This window comes from Cottoperca gobio, chromosome 24 (assembly GCF_900634415.1).
Source record: "Cottoperca gobio chromosome 24, fCotGob3.1, whole genome shotgun sequence".
Classification (NCBI taxonomy): Eukaryota; Metazoa; Chordata; class Actinopteri; order Perciformes; family Bovichtidae; genus Cottoperca; species Cottoperca gobio.
Genome location: NC_041378.1, coordinates 13,093,031 through 13,115,994, shown reverse-complemented (window position 1 = coordinate 13,115,994; position 22,964 = coordinate 13,093,031). Strand labels below are relative to the sequence as shown.

The 22,964-nt window shown below is 42.4% G+C and overlaps 1 protein-coding gene across 1 annotated transcript in view; it reads right to left on the bottom strand.

Annotated features, from left to right (window-relative positions):
- The window catches only part of LOC115028845 (MAM domain-containing glycosylphosphatidylinositol anchor protein 2), a 158,925-nt gene that overhangs the window by 35,629 nt on the left and 100,332 nt on the right, over window positions 1-22,964 (bottom strand). The window contains exons 9-10 of the mRNA XM_029462716.1: window positions 13,680-13,973; window positions 3,235-3,507 (exon numbers count right to left, since the gene is read on the bottom strand). Coding sequence (XP_029318576.1) covers window positions 3,235-3,507; window positions 13,680-13,973 — 567 coding nt within the window. The remainder of the gene's footprint in view (window positions 1-3,234; window positions 3,508-13,679; window positions 13,974-22,964) is intronic.

The window sequence follows — 22,964 nt, the reverse complement described above, 5'->3', positions numbered from 1 at the left end:
GGGACCATACAAGTGCATCATTGTGCAGAATATAAATCTTTTTCATGAGCAAACTCACAGAATGCGGACAATGAATGTCTGAACATTGTCCATGAGAATGTACTTGTTCTTCTTTTGTAATTGATGACAGGCTGCCAAAAAGAGGAATTAAACGTGGAAGAAATTAAAAGCATTGTTTGCCTTTTCTTTGTGAATTTCTGATTTCCAGCAAAACTGCAGCATGCATTGTTTAGGAGGTCAATGAAGGGAAACAGGAAGGTATACGTGTAGACTAGCTCTGCAGAATGTGTTCATGCATTTTAGTTTTGCAGTGATTAGAGAAATGCAACACTTTAAAGGGAAGTGAAGTAAAGTTAAGGTGCAGGTTCATGTTGGTCCTACTAACCTGTGAAACACTTTGTATAGTGTCTTGTGTGGCTTTGGAGGGAGCTTTCTAAAGTTTAGAAATAACCCACAAGATATCATCTTGGCTTGGGCTTAAACATATTAATAGAAAGCCTGTGGTATTTAGGATATTTAATGTCTAGTGAAATGATATAGAGTTGCATTATGGGATATGTAGGACCCAGGGCTTTAAGAGTGTAGTGTGAATAATAACTTGATGGAATATACCTTTAAAATAAATGTCTGCATATTCTGTGACCTGTGTTTTACCCCATCACTGCGTCATCAGTACCCTTTCGCAGCCTGAGGACAGGATGTACAGTAAATGAAGAATAGCGCATGAATCATACTGCATCAGACTGGAATGAAATCAGAGAAGAAAAAGCAGCATGGAGTCTCTAAAATATCTCCTTCTTTATCTCCCAACTCTAACACTTCAGAAGAGCGTGATTTCAGCATTTGCTAAAAAGTCAGGGTTCCCATGACAGAGAGCCTGAGCCAAAGCTCAGTGGTACACATTACATCCCTCTGAGGAGTCTCTCCCCTGGCTCAATTTAATGGCCAACTTGGCCATTAGAGCCGACTCACTGTTTCCACAGATGTCCCAATGGCTTGGCACATGGGCATCCATGCACATGCACACACACTCTCCCCTGGCACAATACACTGTGTGAGGCGACAACGTTTATATAAGCCAAAGAATGGCCTAATGCCTGACTTAGTTGACTGAGTTTGCATGTGTCTGTCGGCATGGTAACATGTATGTTTGTTTGCATGGTGTTGACTGGATCGGTGTGTTTAATGGAGCCACTGTGGCCTCAGGCCAAAACTCTTGACTGATGTGTTTATTACGTATCAACACAGCGGAAGAAGAAGTCAGGCGGAGAGCGGCGAGGGAATATCCACTGAGGTCTACCTGTCTACACTCTGTAAAGTGAGCAACCCAAGATACCACCTAACTGCATGAGCCATAACAAATATTTAATGAGCTTCATCTTGAAGTGGGCTCAAGTCAAGTCATAGAGAGGAGCTGATATTCTCTCCTGTAGATTATTTATTTCAACCACACTGCAGAATAGTGTTGATCTCATAACATTTTAAAAATCTTAAAGAATAAGAGCTGGAGTTGGGGGAATGGGGCAGGCCAGATTTCATGGATGATGGGAGGAACAAAAGTGGATTTTCTGCACCATGCTCCTGCACTCAGGGGGTTGCTAAAAGAGCCTCCATACCTTTGGCAACCACTGAGTCCAGATGGTGGGAATCTGGAGCATTGGGCGGGAGGAATGGAGTGATGGTGGGAGAGAGAGGGTAGGAGGGATGGAGGATGAAAGAGAAGGAAGGGGGAGTGGAGGTATAAAGAGAGAGAGAGGGGGCATGAGCAATAGCATGCAAAACCCTAGCCCTGTTGAGAAAAACAGATGACTGGAAGGGACTGCTTCTGTCTCTCTGCTCTACCTGTTTCAACATGGAGGATTGATTTATGACACGCTCAGGGAGGGGTGCCCATCTTTCACTTTAAGCAAGCTAGAGAAAAGGAGGACGATAGAGAGACGTTTGAAAGAAGAAAGATGAAGAACGAGGGGAGGCAAACATGGACAAAGAAAAATAAACAGCAAGAGAGGAGATAGAAAAATCGAGCGCAGAAAAGGTACGATTAAATTCAGTAATAGATGGAGAGAAACAGACAGTATCAAAGAGGAGAGGAACCTAAGCGGCAGAGGATCAAAGTGACAAATACTCCTCCTGTGACCCTGCAGCTACTGTCTCTAACGGGAGGTCTGGGAGATTGAAACCATGGCCAGAGTTCCTGCGGTAACTCAACATGGCCAAACTAATTTGGTCCTGTCATAACAACACAACTAGGGGATGGACACTTTCAGCACTTGATGAAAAAAAAAAAGGCAATCTAAAAGAAATAGCAGGAAGAGGTGTAAGTGTGTATTATCTGAAAGAACAGGTTTACTATGCAAGACAGAGAAAGAGGCAACATGATTGATTTGTCCCGTTCAGATTGACAATCTTCCTTTCTTTTCCTCTTCTTTTAAATTAATTGTCTATCACACAGTGACGTCCGTGACAAGGACTGTTATAGGTTTGAGGAGGCAATTGCAGCTATCTAAAAAGTTCCCGGTGAACACTCTAATAACCAGCTGCATGCTGAAGGAGCGGTTGAAATATGGTATGTGTATGATAACTTTGCAACTTTGAATAATTGAACAGCAACTGTGCAATCATAGCTTATCGCATGTAACTAGGCACAGCAGGTCTGTAAAAGTTGTACATGGGGCTGCAGTCAGAGCTATACTTTGCATTTAAAGCGTTTGGAGGGTGGTGCCTTCCAAAATGAAAAACTCAAGAGCAAAAGTGCAAGTAATGCATTTATCGGCGTTTGTCTGCTCTAATGTGAGCTGCACACGTTAGCGTATCGTCGTAGTGTCGTATACTGCAATACAACCGTTCTGTTTCTTTATTTCCATGTCTTCTACGTAGATCATCAACTGGTGAGGACATGCAGCTCTACCCTCAGTCTGTTACTATGATGCCCCTTTTAAAAGGTTCTTGTTCAGCCACAGCTGATAAAATCTGCTAGCAACGGTTGTCAAACTCAAGCAGAACAATCAAGAGTCGCCGACTAGAAAATGAGAAGCTGCTTTTTTCTACCTTTGTGTGGAATGAAGGACTCATTGTTCAAGTGACGAATCTTCCCCCATTATCACTTTAAACAGCATGGGTTGAGCGAGAATAGAAAGGTTAACAGGCGTAGCAGCAGTTACTAAGTGCTTAGCGAACAGTTTATTCTTAACAGTATAAAAAAATGAAAAAGACGATTCTTTCGAGACTCTTTACCTGTAACCTGGAAGGTGCATTTGCCTGCTCCGGCCTCGTTGATGACGTTACAGGTGTACTCCCCCCAGCCGTCTCGATTCAGGCTGCGGATGGTGTACTCCGTCTCGTCTCTTTGGGCGTCAAAGGCTCCGGCGTGGAGCAGCCGGTTTGATAGGAGCCACTCGAATCGCAGCACGCGGGAAGGGTGGGCTCGCAGCACCCTGCAGGTCATCACCACAGGCCGGCCCAGGCCCTGACGCATCTCCATGTAAACCGGCTCCACCGTGGGAGGGTCTGAGTGGGAGATAGAAGGACTCAGATGAATTCAGCCAACATTGTATAGAAAAGTTTCTCAAGGATGTTGATCTTAGAGAGAAAAACGAGAGTGAGTGGGGTCACGGTCTTTACAGAAAAGACACTATTCAGGTGAGTGCCCTCTCGGCCAGACAAGGTTGTCTCTGACCTCCAGAGATAGTTATAGAGAGACAATATCTGGTAGACATAAAAGACAGTCAGAATAGTAAGTAATGATGTTTTAAAAGTGTGAAACCAAATGGAAAATGGCTCTGAGGAACTCGAAGCTCGGCGAAGACCTAAGGAGGACATAACTGGAAAGAAAATATAAACTTTTTGAATGACAACCAACATCTATTTAAAAATCATGCACACACACACACATACACACACACACACACACACACACACACAGAAAGGAAGAGAAATATTTGAATATCAGTCTAATTTTGTCACATGAATAGGAGCGGGGACGTAGGGGAGGAAAAGGTAAGATTGAAGCATATTGCAAGTAAACTTTGAACAATAGGCACCGCAAAGTCAATACATCTCAGCAATAAATGAAAAATGACGAGTGAAAACAATTGTAGGGAGAGCAGCGATGGGTGCAAGAAGACCAATTTTGGAAAAAAACTAGAACAATGTTCTGAACAAAATCAGTCACGCTTCACGGGAAAATTGTTAACAGGATGATGAAGTGCACCTAAAGCTTTCGAAATGGAAAATTAATAACTTATTTGAGTATCTGACAGGCTTCACCTCTTCCACCACACAGACAACGTGGCGCTGAATTATTTAACCAGGCGCCTCAGAGCGAAATGAGGGGCTGAATATGACCTCGATGCAAGTTCCGCTGCAACGTGAAGTTTTCGCGATTCTATATTTTACCTTATGTTGAATGTGCGTTAGGTTAAGTGCAGGGAGACAAAACATGTTTGTGAGGAAAATATGTTTTTGCATGCAAATGGTTATGAATAATTTCCCCATCTTAAGCATCTTTGCTCTGGATGTTTGACAGAAGTCACGGAGGGGCTTGAGAAACAACACAAGAGACAGAAGTTGCATATTTCCTCACGCAGTAAAGGACGGGCGGGTAGCTGTAGTCAGGGCTGGAGATGTTACTTTTTAGGATGTAATATGTTACAGATCACTGATTACCTGATTGAAACTGTAATCTGCAACATAATCTTCTACATTATTCACACGCGCTAATATAATGTAATTACTGAGCCTTCCGAATTTGATAGGATATGCAATTAAATGAACAATTTATAAAACTTTACAGCATATCATTTGATAACATTATTAATGCCATTATCTACAAACTTAATCATCCGTCTTTTCTTTTTTTTTTTTTATTAAAATGCTCAAAAGCTCTTTAAGAAATCTAATAAATATTAGCCTGTTTTGTTTTTGCCAAAACTATTTTTTGATTTTTTTAAAGTAGCTAACTTTTGTTTAGTTTTTTTCTGTTGCACATTATGACCTCAGCCCAGGCCGTAGAGCAGCGCAGGACCTCCAGGCCAGTCAGGTGCACTGGGAAATGTGGACTGTGAAAAAAACCATGCTGTATGCAAAGGTGTGATTTTACTTTCTTTCCCTTGACGCTAGTTATCACGCAACACACACGGAAAACCTAGAATTCTCACAGCAGCTACAGTGATTAATGACACAAGTGATACATAATAAATCATAACACATGGGATGACAGAAAAAGTAAACACAAATATTGCAAGACATTTGGATTGAAAGAATTTTTTTTTTTTTTTTGCCTCCTTCACCTGATGCTGTTGACAAGGTGGAGAGCAAAGTGGCTTTCATCTCCGGTAAAATAAACAGCAATCAGTTCGTCCTTCAAATGAGCCTTGCCTGGGCTTTTACCCACACCCAATGGCTTGTCTGACTCCAAAAGAAGGCTCTGAATCTCTACTTATCACATTAAAATTGTAGGTTTGTGTGCGGCGGTGAATCACAGCCCAGCTCCACAGCCTCCCTGAGTGGCACTAGACCAAATTGCAGTAAGTGCATTTCCATTGACACAGAAAGACAAATGAAAACAGGGTTTAGGTCTGGATTAAATTGAAAATAAAAAGAATAAAAAAAATCTCTTATATAAGCGAAACATCCGTTAAACAAGGGCGCATGCCTCATCTCCCCCTGTGCATCTCCTGTGAAACAGCTGCCCAGCAAACATGAGGAGAAAGGAGTGAAAAGGTCCTGTGTGATATTCCCTGAGCAACGCTCGCCCTGGTTAGTGTACCAGCGAGGGCTCAGAGTTGCTGTAAGTCACAGAGAGGGAGAAAAGCCTGTGCACTGGCTGAGATGTAATCCATCATCAGTCACCGGTGGATACTTTGACAGTAATATGGAGAAAAACAACATTTAGGAGCACGCAGGTTTTTTCCCCCCCACGGTCCATACAGGCCGCCATCTACAGGGAGGAGGACAGAACAAATACCCGGGTATACATGAGGGAAATATGCATGTGTGTTTCTCAGGCTGAGGTGATTTTTGTGCGCATGTGTGCAACTGCATTTCAGAAGTACCGCTTGACTGCTTTTCAATAAACTTCAACTTCAGTCAGAACGGGTTTCATTTTCCTTCCATGCGCTTCGGGGGAGTGCATCAAGAGAAGGACACGGAACTCCTTTGGGCAAGCCTGCAAGAGAAGATTGTACTGTACAGACTGTGTATGTGAAGTGTGTATGTAGGACTGCATTGCTCCTATATGGTTAGATGTTCATTTGGTCTGAGTTGTTTTTTTCCTATCTTTTTTCTCCTGAAAGCAGCACAATGTTTTCCCTCATGGCTCAGTGCTCAGACCTTTGATTTATGAGAGGGTACCAATACAACAATATGAAAATACTCCATGTTAAAGTCCTACATTCAAAACCTTAAATATAACTATGGAACTATTTTTAGCAAAATGTACTTGAAGTACTCAGTGAAGTGCGTAATGTATTGCTGATGTAAATGCTCATATAAAAGCTTGTATTGAAATAATGGCCGGACAAACAAATAAAGGTCGGCAACTAATACAGCCCGGGTAAACTTTTCTAAACTGTAGCCTACTCCAACAGCTCACATGGTAAGTTCACCACAGCACTTCCATCAGTAGAAGTAGAGTCATGTTACAATCAATACTCCGCGAATCTGAAATAATGTTTTCACACTGCAATTAATTGCACTTGTTTCTTCTTTGCTGTACTTTCCGATCGATGTTAGGCTACCGTCAACAAAACCTTTTTACATTAAAAGCTCACCTACAAAAAGAAGGCTTGCACAACTTTTAAAGTGAAAGTTCTTGAGAAAATGTTTCATTCATGGTAGCTCAACATCGTTTAAGGAAAAGGGTGAAGTGGAATGCCACACGACACTGATGGATTTAGCGCAGTGTAAACGGACATTATGCTAAATGTATTAAGACGACACGGTAAACACGGAGGAAGTGTTGCGTTTGCATTTACTGGGGAACAGGAGGAAATTAGAAATAAAGTCATGTCTCTAGTATAAACAAAGGCCTGGCTTATCTCCGCCACTGAGGTAAATAAAGGCCCTGGCACCTATTTGAGAATTTAGCCCATACATTATAGCTGTAGATTGTTAATATGATGCAACACTGTGAGTCAATAGCAGTTAGCTGGTTAAGGTGGAGCCCAATGCCAGCATCAGCAGGCAGAAACTCAAAGACAATAAAGAAAAACTGGGCCAAGAAAACCTGGCAAAGGAACCTCGAGACTAACATCAAGCAGGGCGGCTGAAATGGAAACAGTTTGACAGGAAAGCCCAAGACAGGAGACTCTACCAAACTGTGTGCGACAGCCTAGGTGCACATAAGGTGTAGCTTGTTTAGGTTGAGCTGGTTTGAACTACTATATACTTTTGGGTAGTTTGGTCCAGAGGTTCCCAACTTAGGGGTTGTACCTTCTCAAATGGGCCATAAGATAAATCTGGGGGTTGTGCAATGATAATAATGGGGTAGGAAAGAAGAAACAAACTATGTTCTGACACCCACATTTCTATTCAGTGTTTGGATTTTGGATTAAATCTTTGCTTCTAAGTGAGATATTAGATCATTCTACCTCTCTGTGCCTCAGACTGTTATTTAAATGAAGCCCTCTGAGAAGTTTAGAGGGGGAATCACTCTAAAAACTCATAGACTTAAGGATGACCCCCAACTAAGCATTGCTTGTTGAAGGGATTCACACACATAGTCAAGTAGGTACTCGAGTAAATGTACTTAGTTACATTGCACCACCACCGGGTGACTGGTGTGACATTGGTGCTCCTTGCTGATACACCCATGTATTCCCTGTCTGTTGACACATGTTGGACACACCAGCGCTCCATTAAAGAAATACTGTGTGTCACGTTTTCCAAAACAACAGCCTTCAGCAGCTGCACGTGGGAGCATGAAAGAAACAAAAGTCTTGTAATTGTATTGGAAGAAAAAGCATCTTGTTGGAGAAAAACCTTTGTAGAATAACGTTCTCTAATATCAAGCCTTAATACAGGAGAAAAAAATACATTCATTAGGAAGTCAAACTGATACATATATACAGAATATGAAATGATAACTCTGATTCAACTGATTTATAATGAATCCCTGTGTTGAATAATGTAGGGAGCCGCTGCTCCGCATCAACGCGCCCTCCTTCCCTCATGCTACAGATGCAATGAACTTAAGCACCGTCTGCATTACCATATTGTTATTAAAACTTAGGGATAATTTATGAACTTAAATATACAATTAATGATAATCAATGTAGACTCTTCAGTGCGAGCAGAGGCCTGGTGATTCGCTAATAGGTTTAGCTCAGTCATTGACCAAGTTATGAATTATTCTGTCTAAGCCGTGTGCAGGATTCTGTTTACAACCTACATACTCGCTGACCTTTTCTGCTGTGGATTTGATGCGGCTGATCAATTCAATATTGTTCCATAAAAAAGGGTTATTAAAATTTCATCCCCCAAATGCGGTGAGTGAGCCCTGCTGTAATGCGAAAGATTAATTTGCTGGCGTTAGGCTAATGTGAATCGCTCTAATGTGATTCACATTAGAGTGGGCCTCAGGGGCCAGCATTGCAGGCCTTCCTGATGCAGAAAGGGAAATTAATTAAAAACAATAATCGTGTAATTCTGCTCATTACTTTTGCCAAGACAGTAGCTCTTTAGCCCAGTGTGTCTTTTTGATGTATGTCAGATAGCGAGTTGCTCGCTTAGGGGGACGATTGCACGGTTGCATCAGGCAGGTGTCATGGGCGAGGTGAGGAGGAACAGAAGGGAAGCCTGGATAAAAGAAACCTGTGCATCTGGGCTGGAGTAGAGCTCGATAACTCTCACTCTGACAGACAGTGGTATCTAGGACAGGAGACCACTCTATACCTCCTTCTTCCCTCTATTTCTCTCTGTTTCTTCACTCTCTCAAGCCCCTGGACCATGCCAAGTCAGTTTGACTAAGAACATTAGGGTGTCACAGCTTGGGATTTGGCGTTTGCAATTCTATTAGAGCGACGAGTCTGGAGGCAGACGTCTTCCTTTCCCTCTACCTCTCCTCCTGGCTTCGCCTCCGCCAGCCAACAGATGCAGGTTTTTACATATCAAAGCTGTTGACTTGCCAGAGTCGTTCCTTCACGCCTTTAATGCTCTTTGCTTCAGAGGACTGTACCTCGGTCCCTTGATCAAGTTACTAAACGTGGCTTTGCACATGGCTCACCACCAAAGGCGGGTGGCTCACGCTGGGACCTGGAAATGCAGGCGAGAAAAGCATCTCAGGGGGATTGGCTTGTGCTTACACACCATGAGACAGGCCAACAGAAAGAAGGGAGGGGGGGCATACCGACAGAGCGTACTGAGCAAACAACAAAAGCAGGGCCAGAGTGTGCTAATAAAGTGAATTCTCAAGCTGAGAAAGACGAGCAAAGGTCTGTGTATTTGACAAACGCAACAGAGTCAACAGTTGATGTGTACACGTGCTGGACACATTTCCCCGATACACTAAAATTGTGTCGAAGCAATCCAACAGCTCGAGTACGGACTTTTTAAACTTGCGCTTTGAAGCAAAGTGTTAATAAGTAACAAGAGTCTGACGAGGAGCAGAACTGGATCTGAAGTGAGAACATGGCAGGATGATTGATTTATCAATACAAAATAACTCTCTTCATGAGGTGTTCGGCTCTGAAGATGATGGCGAACAGATGAAAGTGCCGAACGACATCAAGAACTGTAGCGCAAGAGAGGTGGTATATTAAAATAATACCACATAATATGAAATAATTGCGTTCTCAGAAAAGATTGTGTTGAAAGGAAGAGGCGGATTTATCGGGAATGCATGGATGTGCTTACCGTCTGTGTGTCATCATATAATGGAACCATATGCCAAAGCTAATGCATCTGAGCACAGACTTCACCCCCCCACCGCACCTCCTGAGGCATGTCTTCTCCATACAGTGTCACTAACAACAGTCACTCCAGGTAAGTGACCTCTGTCCACTGTCACTGAGACAGGGGTGGGGGGTGAGTGGGAGGAGCAGGGTGCAGTAGTAGGGTGTGATTGGAGGTGACATTGACATCCAGTCTAAGACGGGGTCATTCAGCTGGTGGACCTTCGTAGGAGTTACGCCTTTGCAACAGCTAAAGGTTTGTTTTTCAGCATTCACTATGTCTCTTTGGATTGAACTGGGCCATGGAAGTATGTAATGAATATAAAACACTGGGATTAGATTTATTTTAGTATTCATTGTACATTCAGTGGATAGTTAAGGCCACCTGACTTTAGAGTCTGAAGGTCCTTTTCCTCCTCTCCTTCATTGACACATCTGTTATACCAGACAACGGTGCATTTCGTGATTCAATATACTCTGCAGTTCTACATTTATTTTACTTGTTCTTGTCATTCTTATTTTTAACATCTTATCTGTATTCTCATCTTTATGAATGCTCTTGATCTCTGAGGAGGACTTTGTAAGGGATATATTGACTTACCTTCTCCTCTACTCGTGTTCTTTTACCCAGATGTCCTCTGGATGTGGACGAGTCCCAGTTGCACCAAGCCTCCGTCATATTTCCAATATTCATTGATTTAGTTGGTTGCCGACACTTCTGTGTTGAACACTCACTGAATACACGTTTGCAGCTTGTTTATGTTCAACGTGGTAACATTGACATATTTGGGGCTGATTTTTACTGGTTTCAATTTCTGTAATACAGCACAGCGTCTCGTCTTAACTTTGTATCTGTATTTCATGAATAGTGTATATGAGCAGGAGACTGTAGCGTTCCTTCTCCTTCAGAACAGACTTTGGGCGGTAATGTGATATACAAACCAGAATAAATAGTTTTGTTGTATCCTGTTATTTTGCCTTTTAACTTCCTTTCAACACCAGCAGTGGAAATGTATTGCGTTGTGCAGCATGTGCCTACATTTTATTAAATATCTGAGCCGTTTTATAATATGAAATACAGCATGAAGGTCTGCCAGAGCTGGAAGAAAACGAGAGACTTTTTACTTTTTACTTTATTTACATAGCATGACTAATTAGATCAGTTCTCCTCCCACACAGCGCCGGGATCAGCTGGTCATGTCACGGTGACGAGTCAGAATGTGTTTGTATTTGTCTTTTTTTTTGTGGCCATGTCAATACAATATTTCTTCATTGAAAAAACAAAGTGCACAGACATATTGTAACACTTTTACACACAGTCCAGTTATCCATGACAGTGTATCAAGCTAATTGTTCCAATTTACATTATCAGTCAAATATATAATAAATTACACAGTTGTGTGATTCTTTCATTCTTGTTGATAAGTAATTTAAATAATCAGATGCTTTAGCGGTCTTTTGTGAATTAGTAATAACCTAATAAGCATCTTTTGTACACTCAATGCATTTCACACTTCACAGGTGCAAGCTGCTCGAGAGAAAATAGATCCAGTTCCTAAAAATAGCAAAGCAGAGAGAAGAGCCACAAGTGAGAAACTTTGGTCACATGCCTGGTGGACATTGGCACGCCGGCTAAAATGACAGATGGCAGATGGTGCTGGAACATCCTGAGGGGTTTAGGAAATTGGGGGTTCATTTTCTTATTTTAACATGACGTCTTGCAAACAATAAACAATGAATTAATACAGCATTTATGCCTCATGCCTGACAAGATAGAATAATTGCATTTTTTTTTTAGTTATATGTACTATAATACTTCTACTTTTCATTAAGTCTGAAAAACATTTAATATGCTCTTAATCTTCTATGAGAACATACTACTAAATCTGTATTCTGTAATCTATTTTGGGCTGTTGGTGTCATCTTTTTGTTTTCTTTCTGGTTACTGATTTGCAGATGAAGGAGTAGAACATGATGTTGCTGCAAATGCAGGGGGAGGGGGGGGGGGGGGGCGGAAACAGACAGAACATTCTATTTTTTATGAATGCTGAGTAATTGTAGCTGTGGTCCAAAAAGCTTCTGGACAGTTAGTGGTTATTTGCTTTTTCTCTGCTCTAAATGTGCAGCCCTGAGAAAAGAAATGGTTCACAGAATACAGTGTGTGCTCCTGCTGCTTTCCAAACAGTAGGCAAGTTCACTGTGACCTATTGCTGCTTGTGGCAGTAAACTGCTCTCTGTGCTGAGAGGGGAAAGAAGGGAACGTAGTATCATCAATACTTTAACTCCTTTTGGCAGGATGGTATGTAGATGTGTGTTAGTTCTTCATATGGAGGAATGAGGACGCAGTGTGAACAAACAGCAGCATTTTAAATACAAAAAAACAATTAACGCCAATCTTCTTTTAAATTTGCATTCAACAATTAGTCTCTATCATACCACACCCTCTTTGCATGAAGCAGCTGATCCACCGAGTGTAGCTAATTAATGAAGGGCATCTAAGAGTCCAATCCTTTGTTTACATTTTGGTATCAGCACTGGTGCGTAGCAAAGCCACTAACCTTTGATATTGGCTGTCATCACTGCATAATCATAATCAATTCAACCAAAAGTATAACACAGTCTTCTTCAAAGCACATCAAAACTTCATTAATACTCTTAACACAGCATAATCAGTAACAGCTAAGCTGAAACGTGAACGCCATAGCAAAGAGAGTACAATAAAAGTATTGAGGAAAAACTTTTGGCAGTTCCCATGGGGGCCGGAATTTCAAACATGGCAGTCAGCATGGAGCATGTTAATTGCCATTCATGTCAGAGTAGTTTAAGAGTGACATACTGCTGCACAGGTTCTTTCTAGATTAGGGTTAGTTGAGACAGAAGAATGTATGGATTAACTAAGTAGGCCATGAGGAAAACAATGGGACCGTGGCTATGAGACTCAGTTTTTCTATTTCCTATAATCAATTGCCAGAGAATGGTAGCACCCTACATAGATCGCTTTAATTTCCTTCCTATCCATCTTCTGTTCTTTTTTTTCCCGGCAGGGAGAAACATCCCCAGCCCTTGAATGAGTGAAAACGCTTTGAATCCCTAACGTTCATTCGAAATATTCCATTCAAATCTCCATAAATGAATACAGAATGAATAGTAGTGGAGAATAAATTAGCCGCTCGCTAATTAGCCGTTAAGCCATCTTTGAATGTGACATTTTAAGGAAGTGAAGGGGTTTCACAATGAGCGACAGTGGTAGGGAGTCTTAGGCCCCAGGGATATGGCACACACACTCTTTGGGTCTTCTTCGACTTGAGCATGGACACACACACACACACACACACACACACACACACACACAAACAAACACGCAGAGAGACCCTAATAAGTTTGGACATCAGTAACTAGAGCTTTGTGCCTCAGTTAACATTAGTTCTGCACAGTTCACACTGCGCAGATAAAGTCCTCCCCTCAGTGTAAGAGGTGGAGTCAGAGCTGTTTCCTCTCAAACCTGACTGAAGGCACCAGGGGACTGGACTCATTTTACAGCGTTCAGAAGGAAATTGGATGGGCATGGAAGAAGAGAAATGGAGGAATCAGTTCAGTTTTGGTCACACTGGACCAGAACACAAAGATTAATTACAATACGTACATAGAAAATACATCACATCGACAATTGACGCACCATACCTAAATAAGTAGGGAAAAAAACATATCACCGCCACAGCACTGCAACATGCATATATACACACATATAGATACACATACATACTGTAGACCCACAGTCTGTCTACTCACATTGTACGATCAGCTCCACCACAGCCTCCCGAGGTTTCACATTGAACCCATTATACTGGCTGGTCTGGCAGCGGTACGAGCCCGTCATCTCCCTGGACACATTAACAATACGCAGCACACCGTCGTAACTCTCCATCTGCATGCTGCCATCCGGCATGGGCACCTCCTTGTCGGCTCTCGACCACAGGATGATTGGTTTTGGCTTCCCTGAAACAAGGCACTCCAGCTCCACTGTGTCACCCTCGCGGGTCACCAGGGGGGACTTGCCCCGAGGGACTGTCAGGTTTGGGGGAACTAAGAAAGAGAAAAACAGAGGAGGGACTGATATGGGGCTCTAGAAAGTCAGCAGGCGGGGTAAGAGGAAATGGTCGACTGGGGGAAAGGTTGCGCGGAAGGCATGGAGAGGGGGGGAGCGAATGAGCATCCAAGTTGCAATGGCAATGAAGCTGAGTCTCAGCCACATACACAGCTTGTATGGAAGAACCATGCGGACATTAGCAGCGGCAATGGCTAACAGCTTGGACTAGACGATCAGAGCATGTACCTTAAGTAAAACCATCATGGAGGGCAACAGTGAGGAAGTTGAATGCAATCAAGAAATGGCAAACAATGAACAATGCAATGAAGAGCTGACAAGCAAATGCACTTGGTGACCATAGCAGTCAAAGAAAATGATCAATAATAGCTCTTTTTGACCAACGGGTACTCGGTGAGCACAAGAACTAAACTCAGGATCTAAACAAGGAACTGAAAGTCCCCTTTGTGCATCCTTGTTTGCTTCTCCACTGCATATAAATAACAAATCATTAAATAATTGCCACAAAAGGAAATATAGCTGAGCAGTTGGACAATATGAGGGTTTTTTAGGCGGGACTATTTCTAAAAGGCATAACTTTTCAACACGTTATATGTCCTTGGTTTAATCTGTAATCTTGGCCAGATTTTCTGCAGTCCACTCTTGTTTCCTGGCAACCTCTCGGTGACCACAAGACTCCGGGTAGACTGACCACTGACTCTGGCCAACATTACGGATTAATTATTTTTGTAACTATGAACAGAGACAGTCTAGCGGTTTCTCCCTGTTTCCAGTCTATATGCTAATCTTAGGTAACTGTCTCCTGGCTTTACTTCTTTGTTGTTCTTGCTATCTTCACTTGCTCTCTCATTCGCTTGTGGTCTCAGGTAGTTCGCGCACACTCTCTCTTTATCGTGCCCTTTTTGGACTAGTCGGAAACCTGGCCACCTACCTTTGTCTTTCACATCCATAAATGACCCTCGCTCTCGTATGGATCCTAGTGGCACCTTGTACTTGCTTACTGTTTGAATGAAGCTGTGCCGAAATTGTAGCAGCCTTGAGTTTTAGATTTGTCCAATCAGTGACGTTCAGCACTGTAAACTCTGACCTGATGGTTCCTGGGCCAGTCTCACAGCAGGCTCTGTTTTGTCACCAGGGACTACGGCAGAATAACTCAATTTAGTCCACGGTTCCTGCAATCAAAATGGAAGTACGGTTTCTGGAATAGTTCCTGGGCCCTTGGAAAGGTTCTTGCAGTGGAAACAGGCTATAAATCACTGAATAAGAAACTAATAGTACCCACCTACTAATCTTACTATAAACACATTCTATCTACTCTACATCTGCCTAAACAACACATTACCCTTCCAAGATACCATCACCATCATCGTCAGCATTGCCATTCTCATCAGCAATACAGTGTTATCATCATCCTTGTCACATTTTCAACATAATGTTCATCATCGCATTCTCATCACAAGGATGAATTTCGCCACCGCATTACAACATTCATAATTCTTATCACCATCACCATCATTACCATCAGTCTCCACGGCTTTTAACTTCTCTGCCCGCCTCCTCATGCTGCTACTCAATCTCAGCACAGCGTTAGATATTTCACAGCATTTACAACAGAACTCTCCCAAAGGTGATATAGCATTATTGCTGTCCATGTTACAAAATATGACCCAATAAATATTTTGCCATTGTTTAACGGACACTAAGAGCCTTGGCTGAAAGGAACAATGAATAATAAAAGAAGTGCAAAGTGCCAAAATGCTGGACACATTTGTGGGTTTTCTTGAGTATATGTGTGTGTGTGTGTCTCTCTCTCTCTCTCTTTGTGTGTGTGTATGTGTGTGTGTGTGTGTGTGTGTGTGTGTGTGTGTGTGTGTCTGTGTGTGTGTGTGTGTGTGTGTGTGTGTTCCAAGTATGGAAAGCAGGAGAACTAGCAGGTTGGACCATGCAGTCTGGTTCCTCATCAAACATGCTAGCCAAGTAAATTTGTTTAATTAGCAAACCTGGCAAAGTGCACCGGCTCCTAGAGTGCTGTGTGTGCGTATTTGTGTGTTCATGTATCTTCGTGCAAGTCTAAGCCATCAGAGGACTCCAAGACTATTTTGTAGTATTGCTCCAAAAATAGTTTACAGCCAGCGAGTCGAGGAGTGAAAATCTTCTCAACAATGATGAAACCGTGTCATGCTTCCCTGATGATTTTCGAAGCACTGTCATTCTGCCCAAACAATGCTGCAGCTGGAATGAAGTCAAGCCACAATGAAGTTTTATAGTGATGAAATCTCTAGCAATCTCCAGAAAACGAAAGTGAGTCCAGCTATAGTTATTTTAACCCCATTTCTGTCTGGGTGAGAGGTGCCAATCCTACTGACATCTCAACTCTGCAACTGTTTTATTTATTTTGTTCATAAGATTTGTCGAAAAGTATCCTGGAACAATGGTTTGAAAATCTGGATGTAAATTGTAGATTCAAAATATTAGAAACAAGGAAAAGCTCAACATGAAGCCCGGATTCTAAGGTTATGCTAAACCCCATTCTCAATTCAAAATGAGTAATATAATAACTGTAAATTGGGCTCATTGCTGACCCCTGGTTACGCACTGTGAGCGTGAATGTCCAGGAGGAAGTAAAACTCAATGTCTGAGTATCCTCTCTTATTGAACTGTGTTTTTGGAAACCTTTTTCCAAATTAAAAAATAGTCTAAATACCTGGAATAACTTCATTTGTTTGGCACCTTGGGGGCAGTGTAAACAAGCTGTAAACACAACACCAACACTTTATTCGTTAAAACAGCAAATGTGTTGGCAAACAGTGGCATATTTATAAATCCAGCGGACATGGAGCTATTAATCATCTGGTGTTGTGTTTCTGGCCATCTGATAAATTGCAGTCCAAAATTCATTACCTATTTAGCTCTGTTTTGGTCTTCGCCAACACCTGAAGGGACCGTCTGACTGTTCTAGATGCTCCAATAAAATCAGAAACAATCAGTTGAAAGACGATAAAATGCTCCATAGAGCTGAGAGGAAGTTGGGTGATAATTACTTGTGATTTAGCCTTTATGAGGGACACCCTTCTAATGCACATGTAGTCATTTGATCCACTGTTAATTTAAAAATATTGATAATTGCTTCAAACCAATTCTACTGTACATAGGAAATAATGTACGAATGAATCATTGCATAAGGATGGATGAATAGCCTCTTCAGCCATTGCAACCAACACGTAGAGCTGCAAAGCGTTATGCATAGCTTTTCGGGTAAGTAATAAATAAACATTGGTGTAATTAGCATGGGATAATGAACACTGGTCATTCACAGATAAGTCTTGGCAATGCTGTTCGGCACCAAAGGAGCAGCAGAAATGATCTCCACAGAGACAATGACAGCAGACACTCATTTCACTCTCATACACTCGCTGATTGGTATTCACACAATGTCTCGACTGAGGCAGCCAGGTGTCAAGAGCTGACATATTTTCTCCACTTTTCCGAACGTTTCCTTGGGTCCAAACATTGAAATGGTAAATTGACAGCGGCTGTATAAGGGGGGTGCAGCAAGCATCCATCAGCGAGTGGAGGACAGGTGTATTCACCGAGTTGCCATCATTACACATGGCCTCTCCACAGCCCAGATTAGAAAGGCAATTACAGTCGTCTGCCTATTGGGTTTGGCAGCACAAATACTGGCCATCAGTTGCCATTGTCTCTCTCCGCACCATCATGGACACAAACACAAACAGACATATAAGCACACAGACACTTGCTCATCTCTCGCTCTTGCTTACTCTGTACCTCATTCTTCCTCCTGCTCCCTCTTTCCAAGAGAAAACCCTGCTTATGTGTGTGAGACTGACCATTGAGATGCTCAGTGCGGCAGAGAGTCCACTCCTGGTCTTCACTGTGCTCTCAGTGCCAAAGCCTTCCTAATGCCAGTGATGCCTGCGGGGCATGCCCACTGCGTGCGTATGCTTGTGTAGTGTGCGCGTACGTGGTTTTATGTCTCTGAATGTGTGTATAGCTGAGTGTTTCTCTTCTCGCCTACGGTTGACCCCATGCTGTGATCCTGCCTCAGTTCCTCAATGAGATGCTTCTCGTTGTTGTTGTAGTCTGAAAACACTGCTTGCTTGTGTACTTTGTGGGGCTAAATTGGGACTGGACTTCCTTGTTTGGCCTCAGCAGGGCTGCACATCTCTAGGGCCTCTGCTGGAATGATCCTCCAAGTGTAGGAACTGATTGCTGGAGTCTTTCAGCGGGATCCAGCAGCGCCGCAGCAGACACAGCGCAATGTGAGCTGACTGTTAAATGTGAGAATATCTGGCACTTTGCATTTTCTTACAGCAACGGGAGCCAGAGTGGTGCACACGGACGCCTTTCAGAGTAAACAACATTCCCATTGCCCCCTTTTCCGGGTAAGTGCTGTGACATCACTCCCTATCACCATGGCAACATAGCGCTCTGTACAACCGTGAGTCCTGCAGAGTGTGTGTCTGTATGTGTGAGAGTGTGTGTTTAGACAGCTTGAAGCCAATGAGTTGGTCACAATGTGACGGGGCTCTCTGCTCCTCTGAGTCCTGGGCCTCTAGGGACAAAGAGATGAGTCCCAAATGTCTGCGGACACGTTTGTGAATCTGTGTGCGTAGGAGAGCTGCATATAAATCCCGGGTTGCTGAAGCGTAATAAATATCCACAGATGTGTTAAAATTGGCTTAGTGCATTGATAGACTGCAGCGACACACTACAGACCAAACATACTACTGTGTGTGTGTGTGTGTTTTCAGCTTAATGCTGTTCCCCTGATATCTAACAACTTACCTTGCGATCAATCACACAAACCCCTCATGAATTCATGTGGCTGTGATTGTAGAGCAGCAGGCTTTCCGTACCAAAGCACTCATGGGTTACAGTTTGATTTGTGGCCTCACAAACACTCCTTTATTTATTTATCCAACCAGTCAAAGTGAAAGGAATGCCCACTGCCCAGTTTAGAAACACCCAAATACACACCTCAACTACCACCACTTTTCTGCTGCCAAGTAGTGAGCAACTCCCTTGAAGGACCAGAGTTTATGTACATCGCTCAAGGGGCTTCGACAGTAGTTAATGAGGGAGGGAAGAGGTTTTTCTATTCATGTTTCACTCCCAGGTTTTTTCCAGCTGGACAGGGAGGTGATTTCCCAGATGGCCACCTCCATAAAGCATGACTTCAGGCAGTGCATTCCAGGGTAAATGCATTACACTGGGAATCATTTGCTGAGTTATCTAGTCCTATTAACACATTTTATGGATTTACATCAAAGTGAAAACTAGTCACAGTACACCTACAATAACTATCACTACACTGCCATTAATGTATTGTGTTTGCAGACACTGTGTTTTACACTCACAGTCTTCCCCAGCAACATCACAGATGCTGACATATGCTGCCAGGTGGTTATATGCCTATCCTTTCTAGAAGTGGCATGATCGTGGCATCTACTGTTGTCATATGGCAGATTTCTCAGGACAGCATCCCAGCTTCGGGACAGCTGTTAGGCCCCTTCATCCCAGGCCACCGCTCACTGGGTCTGTTTCCGGACCTCTGATGGCATTATTATTATTAGCATTATTATGCCCAGTGTGCAGTTCCTAAACTAATTTAGCATCTTGGAGTGATCAGAAAAATTACATTTAAATGTTTAGGTTTGATTGCACGTATACAATACTTCTCCTCGTTATTAACTTCAATGAATGTCCTGGACCATCTTTTCAATGTAGAGGGATTTCAATAGTCATGTCGTAATCACTCTGAGTTTCAGTTTTATTAGTACAGGCTTAATTTACAGTCAATGTATGATAAGATTCATCTTTACTGTCAAGAAACCAAATATACTGTCATGAACTAATCATAGCTTAGAGGCCATAACTAGACACGGCAGGCCTGTCAAACTCTGGATTTACCCACATGTTGAAGTGGAGTGCATGGGGCTGTAGTAAGAGCGATACTTCACTTGGAGTAGCCTTTCGAAGAGCATAAGTGTAAGGAATGGAACATTGCGTTTGTCTGGTCTAACGTAAGCTAAGCGTACTTCCCAGCCCAAGCAGCATTAACTAACTACATTAGTTCGTGTGGCAACGTTTTAAGTTAAGTAAAGAAAGCCCCATTCACAACTATCACATACACTGTGTAGTATCTCAACTGTGTGGACGCTGGTCCTGGATGCTGTCAGAGTGACTTCAGCAGCTCCTTATTAAGATTTGGGGAAGTTTAAACTACAGCAACTACAGCTAAACATATCACCTGAGAAACAACTACCCTCGTTCACCTTGATGTTTTCTAAAAAGATCATCTTCTGCCTTGGACACGTAGCTTTAGCCTCAGTCTTTTTGCATGATATCAGGTGTGCAGCAATCGAGTATTCAAAATAACTTGTACGTAATTCTGGTTTTTAAAAACAAATAAACTTGAAATGTGTAAAAGTCAACTGGAGATGCTGTTTTTCAACTAATGAGGCAAACGTTAGCTTATTAGCATATTAGCATATATATATTAGCATATTAGTCAGAAAGCTACAGCTGACAAATTCAGCAAGAGATGTCATTTCAGCTGAAAAATCAACGGTTGCTGACTATAAATGAGAAACCTGTGTAAAATCAAGAACCCATTGATTTAGAAATGACTAACTTTGACATCTTCGACTTTTCCTGTGTTATTGCAAACTGCATACATGCTGTTAACAACCCTAACTAAGGAGGCAGAGCTTTAAGTGTGTCATTCACTCAGTTGTACGGCCAGCAGGATTTCCTACTGTACAAATAAAACATTTAAAAAGCAATGACAGAAAATGTCATTGAAAGAAAAAGAACCACATTCTGTGAAAACTCCACAAGTCCAAGCATGGAGGAAAAAAGCAGAAAACAAGTTGCGTCCACCCACAGTGACCAAACAACAGTTGAACCTCTGCACCCTGTAGGTGAGTCAGGGTGCAGACCAGGTTTCTCTTTATCAGGGTCAGCGAATTTGCAGCTGAAACAAGCACATCAGCGCGGTCAACAGCCAGCGGCCATGCTGTCCCTATTAGACTCAAATGTGGCGCGGTCACTCGGATGATGGCAGCTCATGACGAATCAGAGTCAAGCAGACAACAGCACGGTTGAAAAGAGGAGAGACAGAGACCAGCGGGCCTGCAGCAAGCTTTAGATGACTCAAATTAATTTCGGAGTACTTTGTGTTTATTAAACCAGCTAATTCTTTTAAATTAACTGAGCACTTAATTGATTTGCTTAATTCATTAACTGCAGTGATTCTTTAGATTGACAGAAACACAGGGGGGTACCAGAGTTGCAGGTGTGAGCAGGATGCTAATTGAGAGACTCATAATGGCAAGGATTTATCTCCCTCACAAGAAGAGAAAGGTGACTTTCAATCCTAATACTTACTTTGTGACCATCAGTCAGTGTGCTGATGCTCTGATGTTTCAACGGGGACTATTCGTGTCGCAGTAATGTAGTTTTCCTGAACCAAGGCCCTAAAATCACGTGGTTATAGTAATAATAACACAGAAAGTGCAATAAGCGAGTATCAGCTTTAAATGTCAAGAATCCATCTGTAATAACTCTCGATGCTATGAAAGATTTATCTCTACGATGGTCCCAATGGTAGCTCCAATCTGAAGCCAAATAACAATTCAGAGCCAGAGCCATAGAACGGCAATAATCATCTAACAATAATCCAGCAACACACACCCACTAAATACACATTTAACAGGCAGACTAATGAGAGGATTAATAAGGTAGTTGCTGTTAGAGGTTTATGTGAGTTTTATGTTTTACACTAATGCTTGTAACTCTGTTCCTGTGTCTTGCGGTTCTTAATCCTGACAGTATCCAAAGGGGAGGTCTGTGTCCTCGTTTCCAGACCACGCTCATAAATAAGCATTAGCCTTGCAATCTTCGGGAAGTTGCTTATTTAATGAGCGCACCATGATAGTAAATATTAGCGCTGTTTTGCAAAAAAATGGGGAGAAACCATGCAGGCTGTTGGAATCTGTGTTCATCAAAAGTTGAAAGAATGGAAGATAATAAATATTCTCTTTTATAAAGCGGGGCCGTGGGCTGGGGCTACATCCATGTTTGGAATCTGGAACCAGAGCCAATGCAGGATCAGCCAGCAAGCTCCAAAGTGTTCGGACTAAAAACACTTTAGGCTCAATCGCTTTCCAACCACTTCCCCAGCACGAAACCCTGGCAGACCTGCAGCGTAATCTGCTCTAAACGCTTTTATTAAGACTTCTAATTGCGGCTCGGCCTTTCTTCCTTCAGGAAAACAGGCAGAGGAACAAAAACAGGGCTAATTCACCCCAAAACAGGCTGCAAGCATATGGCAAGGCAGAGACACAAGGCGCTTTAATACACAACAGCTATACTGTGCCGCTCAGTGAAGACACTCCTCTGATTCAATCTCAGTCTGACTGAAGGAAACGCCACAGATGACAAGCGTTCTCCAGGAAAAACAGCCGAGGAATTGTTACTGGCAGAAGCAAAATTCAATATATTATTTCCAATGAGAAGGAACAGCTTTATGACAACGCAACACTTTCATAATATTTCATACACACGGATCTGACTGGAACAATGAAAGCTTAAGAATCAATCACATCGAAGCCTTAAGAAAACCTTTCATTTCAAATGATCACAAAAGTCATTCCTCGGTTATTTCCTCAGTCAGACAGCGGTGAAGTTTTTTTCACACATTAAAGGGTCTGTGTTAATGCATCTCCATCGCCCAGGCACTCCAAAAGAAGAGACTGCACTACTTAAAAGATAATGAGGAAACAAGCTTGGCAGGTGCGATTGATCCCACTGTTTTATAGCACAGGGATTATCAAAGGATTATCTAACAATAATTATGCGCCCAAGGTCGACACACTGCTTTCATGTTCACGCTGTGAGTGGCAGCGAGGTGTGCGTGGAAGAATAACAAGACGGTGAGAGGA